Here is a 20,219-nt window from a genome sequence, read left to right on the forward strand (position 1 = left end):
AACTGCTGGGCATGCCTGTAATCCCAGTATTCTGGAAGGCTGAGATAGGAGGACTGCAAGTTCAACCCCAGCTTGAGCAACTTAGTAAGACCCTGTTTTAAAAAACGTCTATAGAGATGTAACTCAGTGTAAAGGCCTTGAGTTCAACTCCTAGTACAAAAAAGAAAAGGAAACAAAACAAAACATTTTCCTTCACCCTGTATGTTGGACGTGATCTGTTCACGTTACTAATGTACAAAACACATTAACTTTATTTAGACCTGGTGGTGTCCTTGCTACTTCGGAGGCTGAGGTAGAGGATCACTGATTACTTGAGCCCAGGAAGTTGAGGCCAGTCTGGGCAACACAGCATGATGACCTGTCTCAAATGTGAAGTAGGTAGGGGCTTAGGAGCCAAAGGCTCAGCTACCTGCATGGCCCTGCCATTGTCCCTTTCCGGCTCTGTACTATGCAGCTGCATGGATCAAAGGCAGTTGAGAGTCTTACTTCAGAAGCCTCTGCTGGACCTCGTCCCAGGCACCAACTCGACTTTCATCCATGTACATCCGGAAGAGAATGCGCAGTCCACAGGCCAGGCTGCTGGTTTCCTGCTTCAGGAGGTTGGGCTTGGATTTGCCCTTGAAGCCTGCAGGAGGGGCAAATTTCTAGGGTTAGACCTATAATGAAAGCCTGTTGGGAGTCACATTTTGTATTTTTGTTCAGCCACTGGTGCTGGCTGGCTACAAATGTACACTGCCCTCAGCTACAGCAGTGTGTGCCTTTTTGTATCTTATACAAAGTAATTGAAGGCCTGGGAAAGTGTAACCTTCCAAGTGAATTGTACCAAAGCCCTGTGCCTATGCCTGGGCTTCCTGAGGAATGGGGTGGGGATACTGTGAATCTGCCCACAGTGCCTGTGGAAACAAGGAGCCCAGTTACCTTTACAGAACAGTGGCAGGCAGTTGGTACCAACAAGGTGAAGGGAAAAAGTAGGTTCTATCCAAAAGTTAGGTTGTAAAAGGAAAGCATAAAGCAATTTTTAATTACAAAATAAGCAAACATAAAGAAGTACTCTAATATATTTTTCTGCCATGTTCTAGTGGCCCTCATTTCCTAGGCCTATTGTGCACCTGCCACCAAATAACTGATTCTTAAATTAAAAAAATAAACAGTGTAATTTATGTAGAGCTTACTTGTAAATTTGCTAGTTTTTAAAACACATATACTTTGCCACTCCAACCCAGCCACTTCTATTCTGAGAGAGACAGCCCGGTAGACAGAAGTCACTCAAATACGCATGTCAAATTTCTAGGGTAGGAAGGATTCACGTATAATTTTTATTTTCCTATTATGCCAATAAGTATGAACAGGCTGGATAAACAAGAGGAAAGATCTAGTCAAAGCACTCCATAGATGAGCTAAACAAGGGGAACTGGGTCCAGCAAGGTAGTTATTTGGTTTATTAAGATTTAGGTTACTTTTGAAGTAATGAATAAATTGGTCCAGAAGAGCTGGATGTTAGATTACATTATTACTATGAACAGACTGAAATGCACAACTGCTGATATATAGCACATCTGTAGCATACCCATTCACAGCAAACTGTACAAGGTGTCTAGAATAGCTTACCTGCTTTCCACAGAGCAGTCCTCTGTTCGTTGTTGGAATTAAATGCTTTTGCAAATCTATGTGACTCTAATAAACAATCTAGTAGCTTAAAAAGTTGTTGAGATGTTAGGAAGCGGTACATTCCTTGGTCTTGAGTATCAACTCGAACATCAAAATCCACTGCATCTCTCTTTGGAAAACACCACAGAACACACATAGTCACCACAACTTAAAAAAATTTATAAACCAATCCTCCCCCAAAGACCAATTTTACAAACAAGCCACAGACTTTCTGCTCTAGCTTCACAGAAAGCAGGAAAAGCCTGCTTTCTGTTATGTATTCTGGTCATCAAGTTCCCCCACCTGTGGCCCTACTGAAAGCTCTCTGCATCCTCCCTGATCTGTGATCAATGACCACCCATACTCTGTGTCCCAGTCTTTTAATTCCTCCTCTCTTTTTTTTTCAATTGGTTTGAAGTCTCTGGATCATTTATTTTCTTGCATGACTCCTCACCTCCTCTTCGCAATTAGCTGACAGAACTCTGTCTACCCTATGACTATAGAAAATCAATATGGAAACAAGTAAAAGGGCTTCTATTTAAACTTAATGGGCATGGGCTCCCAGGACCCCTCCATGTTTCCCTCTCTGTGTCTCCTGCCGTGCCATGATTAAATTCTCAACTTAAAAGATTCTTTGCAACTTCACATGATGGATGACTTTTCTTCCCGTCTCCATCAGAAGCCAGAAGAGATTTTCTACAACCTTGTAACCACAAATGTACTGAACTTTCTCAATCTGGATCCCATACACTGTCTCTTCCCCTCCACCACAAGGACTGTGTAGTGGCCCCAGACAATCTCCATTCTGCATGAGATAATATCCCTAGTCACTCAGAAACACTGTTCTAGTGAGTGCCCCTGGCCACCCTTTCCTCACACTGTTTTTTTTCCTCTATTGGAAAACTCTCAATAGTGAATCTGCTGTCATGCTGCCAACCTGCAAAACAAACAAAAAAGCAAACACCTCTCATGTCTCCTTGTTCTCCAGTTATCATCCCATGTATCTGTTTAAGGCAGAGTCTTGTGACAATTTATTATCTCCAATTTCTTTCTGCATACTCCTCTACTTTGGTCTTTAGGATTAAAGTTAAACATACTGTGTCCAAGTCAGCAGGTCTTCCAAGTTGCTATTGAGCAGCTCTCATATTCAAGATGCAATACGCTTAAACTATCAAGTGCATATGATCACACTGTTAAGACATTTTCTTTTTTTACTTCCAGGGCAACATCTTGCTCTTCCCCACACACCACTGATTTTCATTCTGTCCCCACCAGCTGCCATAGCAAGTGGCGACCAGGGCTCAGTTCCTGACAGTACTTTCTGTAGTGATATTACCTCAAGAAGTAATCTAGTCTCACAGTTCAAAGTAACTTCTAGGTGATGAAGCTCTCCACATGAAAGCTCTAGCTAGGGCTTGCTCTGAAGCCCATGTTTTATAGCTAACTTTGTCCTTATACAGAAAAGAAGTCCTCCCATCTCCCTACCTGTGCGGCAGCTAAGTTTTCTGCATCTTCCTTCTTACTTGTGGCTGGGAAGAACACAATGTTGTCGATGGTCTGGATGAGTTCCAGCTGCACAACACATTTAATCAACAGGGCAGCAAACAATTTTTGTTCTGGAAATTCTGTGAGGAAACCCCCCAATGCACATGCAAACAAAACATTATTTTGAATCCTTTATAATTTCTATGACATTACAATGTTATGGTAACATTAATATGAATGAAGATAATCTGCACATAGCACACTGAGGACATAATGCTTTTGTACATAGTGCTTGCTAAAATTTCAGTCAATATTTAGAAAAGTGTTTACATGATTTAGAACAGTGAATATGTAGAAGTTGGTTCTGCTACCGATTTTTAACTAAGATTTAGGTTACTCTTAAAATAGAAGTAATGAATTAAAAACCAAAACTTAAATAGCATTTGCTGTAAACCAAAGTTTGAGCTTTGATAATTTCATTATAAAATCTCTATCAGTGATGGTAAACCTCTTAGACCTTTCAATAATACAAACAGCTAGCTCCAGCATGCATGCCATAGGTTCACCACCACTGACCTACATCATAAGAAAACAACAGGAACTAGATCTACATGAAGCAAGAAATGGGACAGTCAAGGATTTTATCAACCTGTATAATATTGTTGTTTAGCTCTAGGGCTGTTTTTATTTGGGTCCAGATTACTAGTTGGAACTAATATTACCTCTTATTTTCAAATGAATTGAAAACAAGATTTTCATTTATAACAAAGACATAAAAATTTATACTAAACACATTACTACAAAGGTAATAAAAGTGCTTCCTTTTCTGCCTGCCTCTCCTCAGTTGTAATGGGGCTACAAGCCTCTATTCTAAATAAATATGCTCAACAGGGCAGTCCTGACAGACAGCCCACCAATCTGTAAGGACAACTTCACAGGTAATTTTCCATTTGATTGATCATGCCAATTAAGCTGATCAAAGAAGATGTGGCTACTGAGCTGCTTTGAGTGCTTGGCAGTGTAGACACATGGCTTTGGCAGGGATGGAATCAAGGCTGCACCTAGATCCTAGGCTCTCAAAGGGTAGGTTTCTAGAGCAGGTGGCTGCCTGAGAGAAGCTGCCTGTTAATCAGTCTTGAGACAATGGCTTCCGCACTGCATGACCTACATTTGCCCAGTTTCTTTCTACCAGAAAAGGTGTATCATTCCAAATGTTCTGTGCTGGACCAATTTATGAGCGTTAAATTTATTTGAGGTCATCTTAAGTCTCCTCTCTAGATAATTTTCAGAAATGTGATTCTACTTTAACAGTTAATTTTTACTGCTCAATCTCAAGTACAAATGAAAATAAAAAAGACCCACAAGTCTCATGGCTGTCTCTTCTTCAGAAGCCTTTTCCATCCTTTACTACAGTCGCAGCTGACATGGTGGACTCACTCACTCTCTCACTCCTTTCAAGTCACAGAAACACCTCCATCTCTGGGGCAGAGACCCCTACTAGTAACTAGACTTCAGAAGGAACTTAGCAGTAGACAAATGTCTAAAGAAATGTTGACCCAAAATTTTGGAAAAAAAAAAAAAATCAGTATTACTACATTTAAAAAAAAAAAAAAAAAAGAAATGTTGACCCATTAGTTCTAATGTGTGTGACCTGCAGGTGTGAAGAGAACTTTCATCAATGTGAACTGTGAGTGGCTGAGTTTGGTGGATGAGGGAGCCCTGGGACTGGACCAGGACCCTGTGCCTCTTACACTTTCAGGTGTCCTTTAAGACCTGCTAATGATCCTAACTACAGTCTCACCAGCAAAGACCAGCTGTTTGGAGGACAAAATATATTTGGGAAAATTTCAATCATGACAAAGCTTGATAATGCCAAGGCTTTATTAAGGCAACCATTTCACCAGATCATCACAGAAGAAGCAAACTAAGTAGATTTCAATTACATGGGACTGTATGTACTGAATCAAGACTAGAGGGAGGACTGGTATGTTATGGTTTGTATATAGGTGTCCCTCCAAAGCCTCATGCAGCCATGGGGGCAGGCTTCTAGAGACTGTAACTGATTCATGGTCCAAATCTGGGCTTATGTTGTGAGTGCTGCACTCACCTCAGGGTGGGTCCCCTGCATACAATATAAAGGAGGGAAAGAGGCTTGCTCTTTCACTCCTTCCTTTTTGCTCTTGCTGCTTTGGGATCTTCTGCCACCACAAACTACTTCCCTTGGCCATATGCCACCCTGCCTTTGAGCCAGCTGACTATGGATTGAAACCTCCACAAACTGTGAGCTAAATAAACATACCTGCTTTAATTTTGGGCACTGGGTATTTTGTCTCAGTAATGAGAGAAAAGTAACTAAGACATGGAGTTTTCTTAGCATGTAGAAAGATGGTCTTTAAGTGAAGTACTTAGGTCAATGGTGTCACTCTTTAAGTAGAAGAGTGTCAGACAGCTGCAGGACTCTTCATGAGACAGGATAACCAAATGCTGCCCACCAAGCACACAAGGCTGGTGTAACACAGTGGCTCCATCTACTCTGAGTCAACATATCCAGGACAACCTTACCTAGAACACTTTGAGGGAAGCAAGAGTGGGATATCTAGCCCAAGGGTTGCAATCAAAGCCCTTGCGTCAAGGTGGCAGAGGAATAAATATCTTGTTCCAGGAACAAATTAATGGGCCACTCACCACACCTATTTCTCCCTTTAAGTAGCTAGCAAGGTACAGCAACTGAAGCTAGAGGCAGTTCCAAGTGGGACACAAAAGCCTGTCTTCTCAACCACAACTTTAAGGACTCAGGATTAACAAAAACTCCCCTGAAAAAAAAAAATCTAATTGAAATGGATCAATGATCTAAATATAAGAGCTAAAAAAATAAAATTCTTAGGAGACAACATTATGGAAACTCTTCATGATCTTGAATTTGGCAATGAATTCTCAGTTGACACCAAGAGCACCAACAACAAAAGACAAGTTATATCATGAAAATTAAAAACTTTTGTGTTCTGGTGGATATTATCAAGAAATTGAAAAGATGACCTATTACAGAAAATAAATATTTGCAAATAATGTATCTGGTAAGGGTTTAGTACACAGAACATATGACAATTCAACAGAAGGACAAATGTAGTTAAAAATGGGTAAAAGGAATAGAAATTTCTCCCAAGTGGAGATACAAATGGCCAATGAACACATCAAATTATGCTTCACATCATTAATTACTATGGAAATGCAAATCAAAATCACAATGAGGCACAACTTCATATCCACTAGGAAGGCTATCATTCAAAAAACAAGCTGTTGACAAAGATATGAAAAATATAACTGTTAGTAAAAATGCAGACTGGTATAACCACTAAAGAAAATTTTGATCATTTCTCCCAAGGCTAAGCATAGAACTACCATATAACCTAGTACTTACACTCCTACGTACATTTGCAAAATAACTGAAAATGGGTACTCAAACAGTAATACTTATACATTTATGTTCATGGCAGCACTATTCATGACTGCATAAACAAAATATGGCACATACACACTTACAATGAATTATCACTCAGTAATAAAAAGGGCAAATTAGTGACCCAAACTGCAGTGAAATCAATCTTAACATGCCAAGTGAAAGAGACCAGACACAAAAGGTCACACTATTATATGATTACATTATATAAAATATACAGAACAGCCTATTCATAAACATAGAAAATAAAATGGTGGGTGCCAGGGGAAAGGAAAAACAGGGAGTAGCTGGCTACACAGTTGTTTTGGGGGATGACAAACTGTGGGAGTCAGGTGTCAGGTATAGTGGTAGATGCATGTAATTTCAGCACTTGAGAAGCTGAGATAGGAGCATTTCAGTGAGTTCAAGGCTAGCCTGAACTATATAGCGAGACCTTGTCTCAACAAAAAACTCTGAAGGAAAAAAACCATGTTGGAGTTAGAGCTGGTAGTTGTATAAATATTCTGCCTGTATTACATGCTGCTCAACAGTTTATTTTAAATAGTATTCTGTGAATTTAATTTCAGTTTTTAGAGTTGTTAAAGCCATCCTGTTCTCTTTTATGGAGGTGATAGTTTTTCCTAGGTGTTATTTTGCTTAAGCAATGACCAATTTTGTAAAAAAGTGAAAGGACTCCCCTCTTTTTGGAAAACAAAAATGTAAGGACTTAAGGTGGATCAGGGCTCCCTCTAAGGATATGTGAGTGGGTGGTATACTGGTATGTGAGTGGGTGGTATACTGTTTCAAGTGGCGAGTTCCTGCTGAGAGCACGGGTACTTCATTACAACCCTAGCTGATGGGCAGAAGGCATACTGGGCCTTACCTTTGGAAACAGAAATGGAGGCTGACATGTAAAGGGGATGAAGAAGGAATTCCCAAGGGGTCACACAAATACTAGCCAAATGAATCATGGAAAAAGCTGGAGTTGCAGGACTTGTAGGAGTTCTTGGGAGAGGACATTATCTTTCAAGAGATGTCCAAGTTGGGTATTTAGTAAAGAAACCACTATACTTACTGATTACAGTATATTCTTCTTAATAATAAAAGTTAAACCCCCAAATTCTATTCCTTATCTACATCAAACACACAAGTTTTATTTACAGAAACAACTCACTTGCAGTAGATTTAAATTTACTGACTTCTTCATTCACAGTAGAGATAGAAACCAATGGTGCGTGCTGTCTATTATCTGCAGATCTGGGTTGGAAAGAATCATGTATATCTACAGATTTCTGCGATATTGTGTCCTAATAAAGTGAAAAAATTATTGTTAAAAATTCATTTTTAAACATATTAAAAAGAAAACATTTTCTATTACACTGTTTAAAAAATTATATCCCTATGAAAATGACAGCCTACACAAAGTGATTATACATATAATTACTTCAAATTACCTAAACATGGATAAAAGCTGACCATCTTTAAGTGAAGTTTCCTTTCTGACCCTCAAGAGGCTATGCCCTGATAAAGCAGCAATAAAGTGCTGTTGCCCAGAGGTATACACAAAGCCTAGACAGAACGGACATTTGTCAGAGTTGGTGGGAGATTTTAAGAGCTTTGTGCAGGGAAGCTATACAAGGTCAGTTTAGAGAAGGTTCTTCTGTCACCCAAGAATGCAGGAGTCAGAAAGGTCAGTGTGAGGGTAACTAAGTACGCAGTGCTATAAAGGAGAAGGGGACAGTAGTATACACAGACCCACATTAGAATTTGGGTCCAGCGTTTTTATCACAAAGCAGAACCTTGGGAAAATGATTCATCTCTTGAAGCTGATCTGAAAACAAACGACCTTCCTTGCAGATTAACAATTAAATGCACTAGCACAGTGTTAGACAGTAAGTGGCCACTGACACTACTGCTACCACTCTAGCTTTTTTTGTGTGGTAATACAGTGTGTTCAAAGAGAAAAGCCAATTCAGTTTCACGAGGAAAATGCACCTCACATTCTGACTGAGCTCAGAGTGAAGTAAATTTCCCTAGGTTCATGAAAGAAAGACTATGCTGTGTCCCCAGATATAGTGATAATCAAACTGATACTTTAACTGAGATTTTATCATATTCCGAGTTCTGGATAAAGTAGGGAAAATGTGTACCATATTTGGTCCACAAAACTGTTGGACAAAATATAAAAACATCTTAAAACAACAAAGTCTGTACAAATCTAAACCCACATTATTTTTATACATTTTGTGTTGAGTAAAACCTGGATGGCTCCAATATGTACTTGAGCATGATGCCTTAAACTATACATTCGAAAGAAAAATTTACATGTAAGAATGCTTATACAAAACTTTACAAATTATAATCCTTTAAGAAGTTTCAATTAAAAAATTAAGTTTAGGGCCCGGGGAGATGGCTCAGTAGAATAAGCGCTTGCCTGGCAAGCGCAAAGGCCGGAGCTCAATCCCTGGTTACACACACACACACACACACACACACACACACACAAAAAAAAAAAAAAAATTGGTACATTTTAGGTATAGATAATAACAGTCATAGGCATTCTGTATCTGTACATGATATAACTTGATTTTTTTCCCCCTGCATTCTCTTACTCCCCCTTCAATCTCTCTTCCCCTCCCTATTTACAAAAACCATTTCTATTTTTTTCCTTTTTGTCTCATTTTCTTCCTTTCCCTTCCCTCCTTTCACCCTCAAGCCAGGTTCCCATTTGAACATTTTCTTTCCATTTTATAATGTCTATCATACATATTGGTCCTTATTTACATTTCTATTTTCTGACACCATAAAAACAACGTATTTACTTTGTATCCAATTTATTTTATTTAAAAGGAGTATGGCCTCAGATGCATTCATTTTAGCTAGATATGTCTCAAGCAGTCCTCCTTAATGACTGAGCAGTACTCCACTGTATTAAAAAAAAAAAAAACCACATATACTTTATCCATTGGGGAATGGGCATTTGGGCTGTTTCTAAGATTTGGCTATTATAAACTGTGGTCTTATAAACATGGGTATCATTCTGATATGATGCTTTTCTTTTGGAAAGATACCAAGAACAGCTGGGTCAAGTGGAATCTCTAATCCTAGTTTTATAAGGAATCTCCACAATGATTTCCACAGTGGTTGTACCAGTCTACACTCCAACCAAAGGTGGAAAAGGGTTCCTTTTTCCCCTCATCCCTGCTAGCACTGTTGATTTCTCAATAATAGCCATTCTTTCTGTGGTGAGATGGTATCCCAGTGTTGTTTTAATTTGCATTTCTTGGATAACCAATGATGTTGAATATTTTTTTCATGTATTTATTTCTATTTCTATTTCTGTTTCTTCCTTTGAGAGGTGTCCATTCATTTTAGATGCTCATTTTTGGATTGTGTCTTTAAACTTGGGAAGCCTGATTTTTTTTTTTCAGTTTTTTATATGTATATGTATTACTTTGTTACCCATAACTCTTGGGTTGAAAATTCCAAGGCATTACTAGAAAAATAGTAGGAATTTGAATAAGGCCTAAGATAAAGTAACAGTATTATTTCAAAGACAGTTTTCCAGTTGCTAGCTACTACGGTTATGTAAGATCCTCCCCACCCCAAAGAAATACTACAAAAATTTAGGGATTAAAAGGACACCCTATTTACATATTACTTTCAAAGACCTCTGAAAGTTTAAGAGGGGAGGGAAATAACAGGAAAAGAATGGAAGGAAGGACAAAGCAAATGAAGAAAATGATAACAGAAACTTGGTATAATGAATGGTGAATTTTATGCCAACTTAGCCAGGACATAGTACAATGTCTCATATCCTTAAAACAAAGGACTAACAATTCAAGTAAGCATTAACCTAAGTGTTGGTGTGAAGGTGTTTTGTAGATATGGTTATTATCCGCTATAAACTGATTTAATTAAAGGAGATGATTCTCAATAATCTGACAGGGTCTCCTTTGAAACAGTGTTACAGAGTTGTCTTGCAGAAGAAGGAATCCTGCACATCGACTTTAGCTTCAGCTCCTGAGTTACTAGCATGCTGGCCTGCTCTATCAATTTCAAATTTGCCAACACCCACAATCACTTAAGCCAGTTCCTCAAATGTATTGTATGTATCTGCTTACTCGTTCTGCTTCTCTGGTAGTATCCTGGTTGATAACAGATTTTGATATGAAGCAGGAAGCTGCTGTAACATCTGTTAATAATGTGTAAGAGGTAAAGGAAAGGCTGGAGGAGTTTTAAGGAAGATAAAAGAAGAAGTGGAGACGGCTTTGAAGACATGGTTGGTAGAAAGAATGGTCATTAATGTAATTCTGGAGAGGACATCACCAGTGAAATGCATGGTAGAGAAAATTTCAACTGTCTTAAAGGAAAATATAGTCAAGAGCAGGACACTGATAGAAATAGGAATGCTAACAGATGTGTCTGGTGAGGTATCAGAATAAAAGCAAGAATATGTTATTAGATAACGAAGAAAAGTTGATCTTTATACAGAAAACTGTGATGAATCATGTTCTACTGGGTGAAGGAGGAATTTATAAGTGATCAAGCTGCCCAAAAGATATGTAGCTGAAGATATTTTTATGCAATGTTTAAAGGCCTGACTTCTGCTACTTATAGTAAAATGCAAAAAAAGAGCAGACAAATTGAGAAAAGAACTGAAGCAAAAGAAACTAACACTTATGATTTGGGATGATCTCAGTGCATACATACTGCAAAGGACAGTAAAACTAACAATAAACTCAATGTTAGGAAAGCCAACAAATGATATGATTACAAATGACACAGTCAGACAACTTTTCACTAAAGAGATTAAGTATGTGACTAGTGGAAAAGGAGCCCTTATAAAAGAAACTGAGCATCGTATCAGAAGCCATAACAGAATAAGGTAAATCCAGGAAAAATCTACAGATCTTGTTTGAAGGCACAGATCCCTTTAATACACAAAGAGACACACACAATGATTCTGATAATATACCAATGGGAATAAAGCCAGCCTAGATGGAAAGTGATAAAAACTAGATGAAATAAAGTCATCAGAGGTCTAGGATTACAGACAGGAGACAGGTTGACAAAACTACCTGGCTTGGGCCAGGGAAATAGCTCAGTGACATAAAGCACCTGCCTGGCAAGTACAAGGTCCTGAGTTCAATCCCCCGCACAAAAACAAACAAACCAAAAACTACCTGGCTGGGGTGGCTCAAAGAGCAGGGTTGCAGACCCAGAGCAGCCTTGGGCCCAGAGGCTGGAGTATCAAGCCATACATCAGTATTATCAGGATTCAAAACTTCATGGAATTTTCTTTCTGGGTTTTGAGCTTAAGACTGGCCACCCTTTTATTTCTTCCTGACCCACAACTACATTTTGTAACAGGTAATGTCTTTTAGGTTTATAGGTCTAGAGACTAGATCATATTCAATGTCTAAACCATTTGTGATATATGTGAATATCTTTTGCCCATTGCTGAACATGAATCTTTGCGTTCCAGAAGCAGACTACAGTGGCATGAATACTGGTGTCTCTCCAGAAATATGACCAAGTTTTAACTCTTGTTCCTATGAATGTTACTTTACTTGGAAATCAAAGAGTTTATAGATGAAATTAAAGACAGCAAGATTATCCTGGACTTAAGATATGCCCTAAATAACTAACATTCTCATAAAACAAATAAGAGGGAGAGGTGACACATACGTAGTAAGGAAAGCCATGTGCAGATGGAAGCAGCGAACAGAGTGCTATATATACAACAAGGAATGCCAAACATTGCCAACAGAAAGATTAAAGATGTAAAGAAGGATATATTCCTAGCATATTAAGAGGGAACACAATGGCCCCTGCTGACTACAGTGTGAACCATCTCTCTTGAGAACTTCAGCCACCACAGACATGATAGGCATGCCTGTAGTCCCAATTTGCAGCTGAGGTGGAAAGACTGAAAGTTTGCGGCTAACCTGGGTAACTTAGTGAGACCTTGTTCTTAAGATTAAAAAAAAAAAAAAAAAGGCTTGGGATACAGCTGAGTATGCCCTGGGTTCGATCACCACACTGTACACAAATAAAAACCCACAGAACTTCAGTCACTTAGTCTGTGATAGCTTGGCTTAGCAACCAAAGTAAGTATACCATTTTTTGCAACTTTTCTATAAGATAAAATCATATCAAAATAAAAAATTTGAATAACATTTAAAATATCTTTAGATTAGAATTAAATTCTTATGTAATCTACCTGCCATTAACAACCCTTGAAATCATTTTACTCTATGTCTTTTATTACAGAGTAATTTCACATACTCCCTCCTTGGATCTGTGAAATTTGACACCAGAAAATTTACCATGAGAATTCTGGAGCTATTCACAGAGAGCACATTGGCCAAGCAATTGCCATGACTCATCCACCTGGCTGACACTGACAAAGGTTCTACAATCTGAGGTACAGGATCTCAGGATAAATCCTGAAGCGATTTCACTGACCTTATCAGACCCAAAAGCTACAACTCTTCTTGCATAGGTCTTGCTTTACCTTGGTCTTAACCATCCAGCAGAAAAGTATAAAAACGAAGTATAAGAAGTAAAGCCATGCTATTATGTTGAGCTGTAGGGCACTCAGGTCAACAATTTCTGACATTGCCAGTCAAGTGGAAGACCCAATACTATTATGGGCTACTGGACTCTTTTAGAATATTGTTGAGTTTACACACCTATAATATTCAAATAACGGAACTTAACAAAAAAAGGGGATACAGATGAATGTCCATTTTGTATCTGTGTATTCAAAATGGTTAGGATAGATATGTAGTTACATTCTCTTAATGAATAGAGGGATTTGTTCTAATAGTGTTTGTAAATAGGGTATCATGTCCGCATCTTGTACAGCAATTAACCACTAGGAAGAATGCATGCAATGTGTTAATTATTGAAACTGTCCTACCAATTTGGTTTGAAACTGTCTCATTGCTATTTGTTTCTCAATAAAAAAAAAAAAAAATCATGGAAAAAAAAATAAAATTAATGTTCATTAAAAAAAAAGAATTCTGGAGCTAGTTTTGCTGCTACAGTTTGAATCTTTGTGTCTCTGACATTTATGCTGAAATATGATCACAACACATGATATTTAAGAGGCAGGGCCTTGGGGCAGTAACTAGGTAATAGGGTGCATTCCCAATGGACACAACCAGTGCTTTGTGGGATGGAGGGAACTAACTAGGCCATTTTCTGCCCTTCTTTCTGCTTCTGCCACCTTGGAAGCACACAGTAGCCCTCACCAAATACTACCTGCGGGTAACCTTGATCTTGAACTGCCCAGCCTCTAGCACTGAAAGAACAATTTTGGTTATTTATGATTTACCTAGCCTCAGGTATTTTCCAGCAGTAGCAACAAACAACAAAACTTAGAAAAATTTGACCTACGGAAAAATTATCAAATTTTTAATATACTTTATTTTACTTACCAACTGTTTTTCACTCATAGGAGATGGGGGTGGTGGAACAGTTTCTCCAGATGTAGGACGCCAAGTCAGTAGCCTTTAAGATACCAAAATCATCAGTCACCAGGAGGATGTACCACACCCCACATATCCAACATATTTTGAAATAGTCACATAAAGTTACAAGAGTACATACTGAAAACACTTCACCTTTTTCAGCTACTAAAAACAATTTGCTGAAAAAAATTAGTAAATTTTAAGATATGTACTTCCAGAAAATAGCAAAGAAACATTTTATATACAGTGGTATCTTGGTTCATAAACTTAATTTCTTCCATGATTCTGGTCACAAACTAAACTGCATAAGAACCAAATCAAAATCAGTGGCTAGGCTGAATACTGACCTTATGGGGAAAATTTGGATTGCGACCAGAATCATGGAAAAAAATTAATTTTTTTAACCAAGATACCACTGTAATCAGAAGGATAATCTGGTCATTAGTTTTAGGTAAAATATACTTTCTGAAAATTTTCCAAAACGTTAAACTCCTTTTTTCTTAGTTTTAATGTGTTCAAGTGTTTTCCTAAGATTTAAAAAACTGTTGAGACTTATTGAAAAAAAATCGCAAAATTAAAAAACAATCAAAATTCATAAAACTTTTCAGATTCCATTTTATTAAAAAATGTATAAAAATACAAAGAGCAACATCTGGCCCCACAGAGAAATTAATTTGCCCCTTTAAGTGTCTGGGACAGAAAGTCAACTTGGTCTAAGTCCTAAATAGATGGTGAATACATCATTATAGTTTAGTATGGAATGTGTGATATAGGTACTTTCTATCATAGATCTCTCCTAGAAAAAGATGTTTACTAGGTCACATGTATTGTTCTTCATTTGTAACTCAATAAATTAAAATAGATACAGTTCAATATTTAATAGATAAATGTTTAGCCTAGCTGTTTTTTGGGAAGATTTCGTAAAAACAACTGGGAGGCAAGAATTCACACTGCCTTCGACATAGGGTCATAAACTGACCAAGGTGCATCATTTGTCACTTATGATGCTCTGATAAAACATACATCACAAAATATAAGAATCTGGAAATAGGTCAAAGAGACTGCTGCATGTCCTTTCATTGCAGTCAGTGTCCGTTTTACTTAGAGATTTTTTTATTTTTTGCGGAAATGGGGATTGAACTCAGGTCCTTGCACTTGCCAGGGAAGTACTTTTTCCACTGAGCCATCTCCCTGGCCCTAGAGATTATTTTTTAAGGGCATTTTCTTCTATTTGACTGTGTGTGTGTGTGTGTGTGTGTGTGTGTGTGCGCATGTGTGCGTGCACACGCCCATGCACAACACATGGTAATGGTGACTGAATCTAAGGCTTCACCTATACTATATTCCCAGCCCTTCTGTATTTTGAGGTGGGATTTAACTAATCTGTCCAGGTTTGTCTAGATCTTGTGATCCTCTTGCCTCAGCCTCCTAGTAGCTGGTATTATTCAGTATGTGCCATCATGCCTGGCTCCTATTCATTACTGATGGTACTTGCAAAGGTTTATGAAGCTTAAAAGTTTGGACTAATAAATAATTTTTACATGGTTTTATTCTAGGACTTACCCAATAAAATGTTTATTACTTAATAAAATGTTTCAAGAATGAGTCTTATCTGTACAGTTAAAAACTATGGGTATTAGTTAAAACTGTACACAGCAGCTAACCCCAGGGGCGAGCTGGGCATTAAATCCCAGTCTGTCCTAATAATTCAAGTGCTATCAGAGTCATTTAGCCAAACTACTTCTTAACTTTCCCAAAACAAAAACTGTATATAATATAAAAAATACAAATGTAAAGTTATAAAAATCTTACGCATGTGGGATTGTGGTTTTGAAGATATCCAGCGTGCAGTTACAAGTTTTGTCCCAAATTTCTAGGGTAAATTTTTCACCATTCAGAATAACCACATTCTCTAAGCAATTTGTACCAGATCGTGCTAACTGCTCATTATCTAGAAGAGAGAAGAGTGATTCACTAAATATGTTACCCGAGTCACGTGTAACACTCTGTGCCACATAACGAGTACAGACCTACCTTGCTGCACACACCAGTACAACTGGGCAAAAATATCATCCAAAAGTACATCGCTGAGTACTTCTAAATACTGGGTGAACACATCACAGATCGCATAAAGTGCATGATTGCAAGTTGTTGTCATCCACTCAGCTTTCTGGGGGACAAAGTCATTAAATTAAGGTTATATGATTCATCAACTACAATATCTAAAACAAATGCATTTGAACACTTAAAACACTAAGACTGCTGATGTGCCTTTAAGAGGACTTTTTTTTTTTTTTTTTTCTTCGTCTTTAGACTTCTTTATTCTCTGGCCTTCCTCCTCCTAAGAGGACTTTTTATGGAGCAGTGTATTCACCAACTTGGCATCTGATATGGCACCTATGGAATGGTTATTTTCTGTACTACTGAATTACTAAACAAAGAACACTACACCACCTTGATAGTAACACTGTGAGTTTTGAAACAACATTATGAATAACAGCAGCTTGACTTGCTTTAAAATAAGGCAGAACAAGGAAACGAAGAAGAAAAAGAAAAAACCCAAGTGGGAATAGTACAAATTTAAAATTATTCTTCAAAACACCCTTCAGAAAAACCCAAGTGGAATTAGTAAAAATTTAAAGTAAAACTTATTTTCTTTAAAACACCCTTAAGAAAGGTTATATAAAGTCAGTAGAAGTAATTTTAATTTTTTTCAAACAGATAAAGAACAGCTGCAGAAGTATGCATTTAATTATGCTATACAGGACAAAATGGAAAAATTTGAAGTTTCCTCTCTACACTCCCTGAAATCCATGGTATAACTGGTTTGAGTTAAATATACTGAGAAACACATTTTACTTTGTATTCTTTACCAATTCAGAATAAGAGAACAACTAAGTAACTGGTATTTTACAGTTCTGACATTTTATTATGCTAAATGAAAATTCTGCATTCTCTTACCTCTGTTTGCTGCTCTGGCAATTTCATATTGTCAAAGATTCTGAAAACAATTCTAAATAAATCCTGCCACCAGTGTTTTTCATATGTGTGGCCATATGTTTTCATTATTTCAAACATTACTGTTAAACCCCTAAAATGACAAAAATATAGTTAGGAAAACTGTAATATAAAAGAATGTTCTTTTCCTAAAATAGTTCTTACAGTTTATAAAGCTATCAAAATAGAAAGTTTACAACTAGTCTTTAACTAATACATAATAATGAGCTTTGTTTTAAAGAATTTAAGTTGTAAAATAGTTTCTTTACAATATACCATTCAGGAAAAGTTCTGTGGCCCTGTCCCTGCATTTGTTTTTTTACTTTTATTCATACTACTCTGGCACTTTAAATAAAATTGCAGGTTGCAAAAGATCATCACTTGCATATTAATTTTTTAGCTCATGACCAAGGAAGAAAATGCATTCACAGTGAGCTAAGAACAAACAACTAGATTTTTTTTTTTTTTTTTTTGGTACTATGGATCAAGTTCAGGAAAATAACTAAATTCTGAGAAATTTCTTTTTAAATAGCTATGTAAAGTTTTAGCTGCCACTGTAACCCTTGTTTATTATATTCTCACACAAAAAGATTTCTGAAATGAATCCACTGAAGTATAAGGTCCTTAAGGGATGTTGTCTGCATCTGGTTCTGTTTCCTGTTGTACTTTATCTAACTTTCCTACATCCAACACTGAAAATCTGACCCTTGATTCTTTCTTGAAATAATATTTTTATAAAACCATTAAAAAGTTTGACCTCTTCTCTACATGTTAACATTTTTCAGGCAAAATATAACCAACCATCCTTCAATCTGGAAAAGGTTTTCAGAAAACTCTATTTTAACGAGAAGAAAAAAATTTTTGAAAGGTTTTATAAGGACTGGTACATAGTCTAGCTCACTTGCTGCTGTGCCAACCTAGGCTTAGTATGTGACTCCATTTTTTCTTTGTTAGAGATAGGGTCTCACTGTGTTGTTTAGCCCGGCCTCAAACTGATAATATTTTGTGCCTAAGTGACCAAGTGCTGGGATTATAGGTGTAATATGTTCTCCAAATATTTTCCATCTGAATGTGTAAAATAACATTACAGCATGTTCAGTCCTATGGCAAGTTTATGAGTCTATTTGATCCCTATGACACTCAATGTGGAATATAAGCAGTAGCAGATACTGTAGCAAAGATACCGTGCCATTGGATGCTAGACCCATATATTCCCACCCTGGCTTGAAAGCAAACACAAGACAAAAGTCCAAAGACTTACTTTGTTTTTTAAATGTAACATTTGAGTAGCAAGTGTAGAGGGAAAAAATTTGGACAGACACACACACGCACACACACACACACAGAGTCAATTATTTAACCTGAAATCTATAACATTTTGGAAGATTCAAATGAGAATGAATGCAAAAGTCTTTTGTAATTAAAAATCATAGGATTACATTTTAAAATGCAATATAAGTAATAGCCCATACAAATCCTAGGGTGAAGTAAGAAAAATAAAAGTCCATGACTGAAGAAAGTTCACAGTTTCTTTTTGTCTCCTAACTGGCACACATACATACAGTGCCTTTTTCTTTAACAACTAGAACCTACCCATAACCTGAACATGGGATATGGTTAAGAAGCAAGAATCATGGTTTCAGGCAAGGATAGGCTAAAGAACTAAACAAGTCCTCCATCGAACAGGCTTCCACAAATAAATAAGGTTCAAGAAAGGTACTGAGTTCATTTTTTTTTTTGGGGGGGGAGAACCAGGGATTGAACTCAGGCCCTTGTGCTTGCCAGCAGAATAGAAGTGCTTATTCTACTAAGCCATCTCCCTGGCCCCACATATGACTTGTTAGTCATAACATATACATATTAATGGCTCCACTGAGGTGACTGGACATTCAACCAGGGCCATCTTGAACTTTAACAGGTTTTTAGTAGGTTTACTGCTAAATAATCTATGGTTCCTAAAAATAAAATAAAATGCTTCATAATGTGCTTGTGATTACTGAGTTTTATGACAAATCCTTAAAGTCTGAGTCAGTTTGGATGATGTAGGCATTTCATAAGAAATCCTGTTATAACAACTAGTACTGCAGAAAAAATGCTTAGGTCATGACTCAAATTTAACTCTAAAGCTCTGAAATAAGGGGAAGAAAGTAGACTGCCATTACACCTCTATCACTGTCTTGGTACAATTCTGTGCTACCCTTATACTTAAACCATTTTGATAAAGTTACACATTTAGATAACAAATGAAAGAGGATTGTATGATATAAAATCAAATTCATGATGGGCTTAAATATTTGTTGAGATATATTAGGATACCCAAGCTGGCCACTTTACATGGGAGTAAAAAAGTAGACAGTGAGAAAAACTGTATTTATGTGCCATATAATATACTAAGCACTTGTCCTTGTCCAGTTACATTATATATGTAGTAGTTATTTATAAAGAACTTGATATATGTTCATATAATTCTTTTACTGGAAATAGTTCTTTCCAGGCCAGGGGCGTGGTGGTGGGGGAGTACTGCAGATTGAACACAGCATCTTCGCTCCAGCCTTTTAAAATTGTTTTTCTTTGGAGACAGGGACTTACTAAGTTGCTAAGCTTCCCAGTCTACTTTTAAATCCTCTTGGGGTTTTTTTGCGGAACTGGGGATTGAACTCTGGCCCTTGTGCTTGCCAGGCAAGCGCTTATTCCACTGAGCCATCTCCCTGGCTCCCCTGCTTTTTTTTCTTAGAAATTTTTTTCTTTAATTTTTCATCAGCCTCATTCCCAATTTGCTTAACCATCAGCAGAACAGCTCAAGACCACCTGGTGGTGGTTCCTGCCCACTCAGTGGCCTGTACGGTGGGGGCTGCAGACCAATCTTCTGGGGCTGGCTGAGCACGCCAATCTTCAGTAGGGAACTGCTGAATGGGCACAGAGGGCACCTGCATGCCCTCGGACCAGTCTGCGACCTCAGGCTGAGCAGCAGTGAATTCTGGAGCTGGTGTATCCATTCACCCTGAAATTCCTGCTTGGTCACAGCCTTTTCAGCAGCAGCCTTCTTTTTCAGTTTCCCAGAGTGCTGGGGTTACAGACTGTACCACCAAACATTGTTGGGAATACATTCTTGAAAGCTTTTTGAACAGATTGTTGTTACTGAAAACTATGTTGCTGACCATACTTAAATGGTT

At 37.6% G+C, this 20,219-nt stretch overlaps 1 protein-coding gene across 2 annotated transcripts in view; it reads right to left on the bottom strand.

Annotated features, from left to right (window-relative positions):
- Nucleotides 1-20,219, bottom strand: part of Arfgef1 (ADP ribosylation factor guanine nucleotide exchange factor 1) — a 156,044-nt gene that overhangs the window by 3,949 nt on the left and 131,876 nt on the right. For both annotated transcript variants that reach the window (XM_004637529.1, XM_023722363.1), the window contains exons 30-37: nt 17,011-17,140; nt 16,084-16,219; nt 15,862-16,000; nt 14,017-14,089; nt 7,743-7,875; nt 3,133-3,272; nt 1,609-1,777; nt 487-625 (exon numbers count right to left, since the gene is read on the bottom strand). In XM_004637529.1, coding sequence (XP_004637586.1) covers nt 487-625; nt 1,609-1,777; nt 3,133-3,272; nt 7,743-7,875; nt 14,017-14,089; nt 15,862-16,000; nt 16,084-16,219; nt 17,011-17,140 — 1,059 coding nt within the window. The remainder of the gene's footprint in view (nt 1-486; nt 626-1,608; nt 1,778-3,132; nt 3,273-7,742; nt 7,876-14,016; nt 14,090-15,861; nt 16,001-16,083; nt 16,220-17,010; nt 17,141-20,219) is intronic.

The sequence above is a fragment of the Octodon degus genome, unplaced genomic scaffold (assembly GCF_000260255.1).
Source record: "Octodon degus isolate 3935 unplaced genomic scaffold, OctDeg1.0 scaffold00091, whole genome shotgun sequence".
In the NCBI taxonomy this organism is placed as follows: Eukaryota; Metazoa; Chordata; class Mammalia; order Rodentia; family Octodontidae; genus Octodon; species Octodon degus.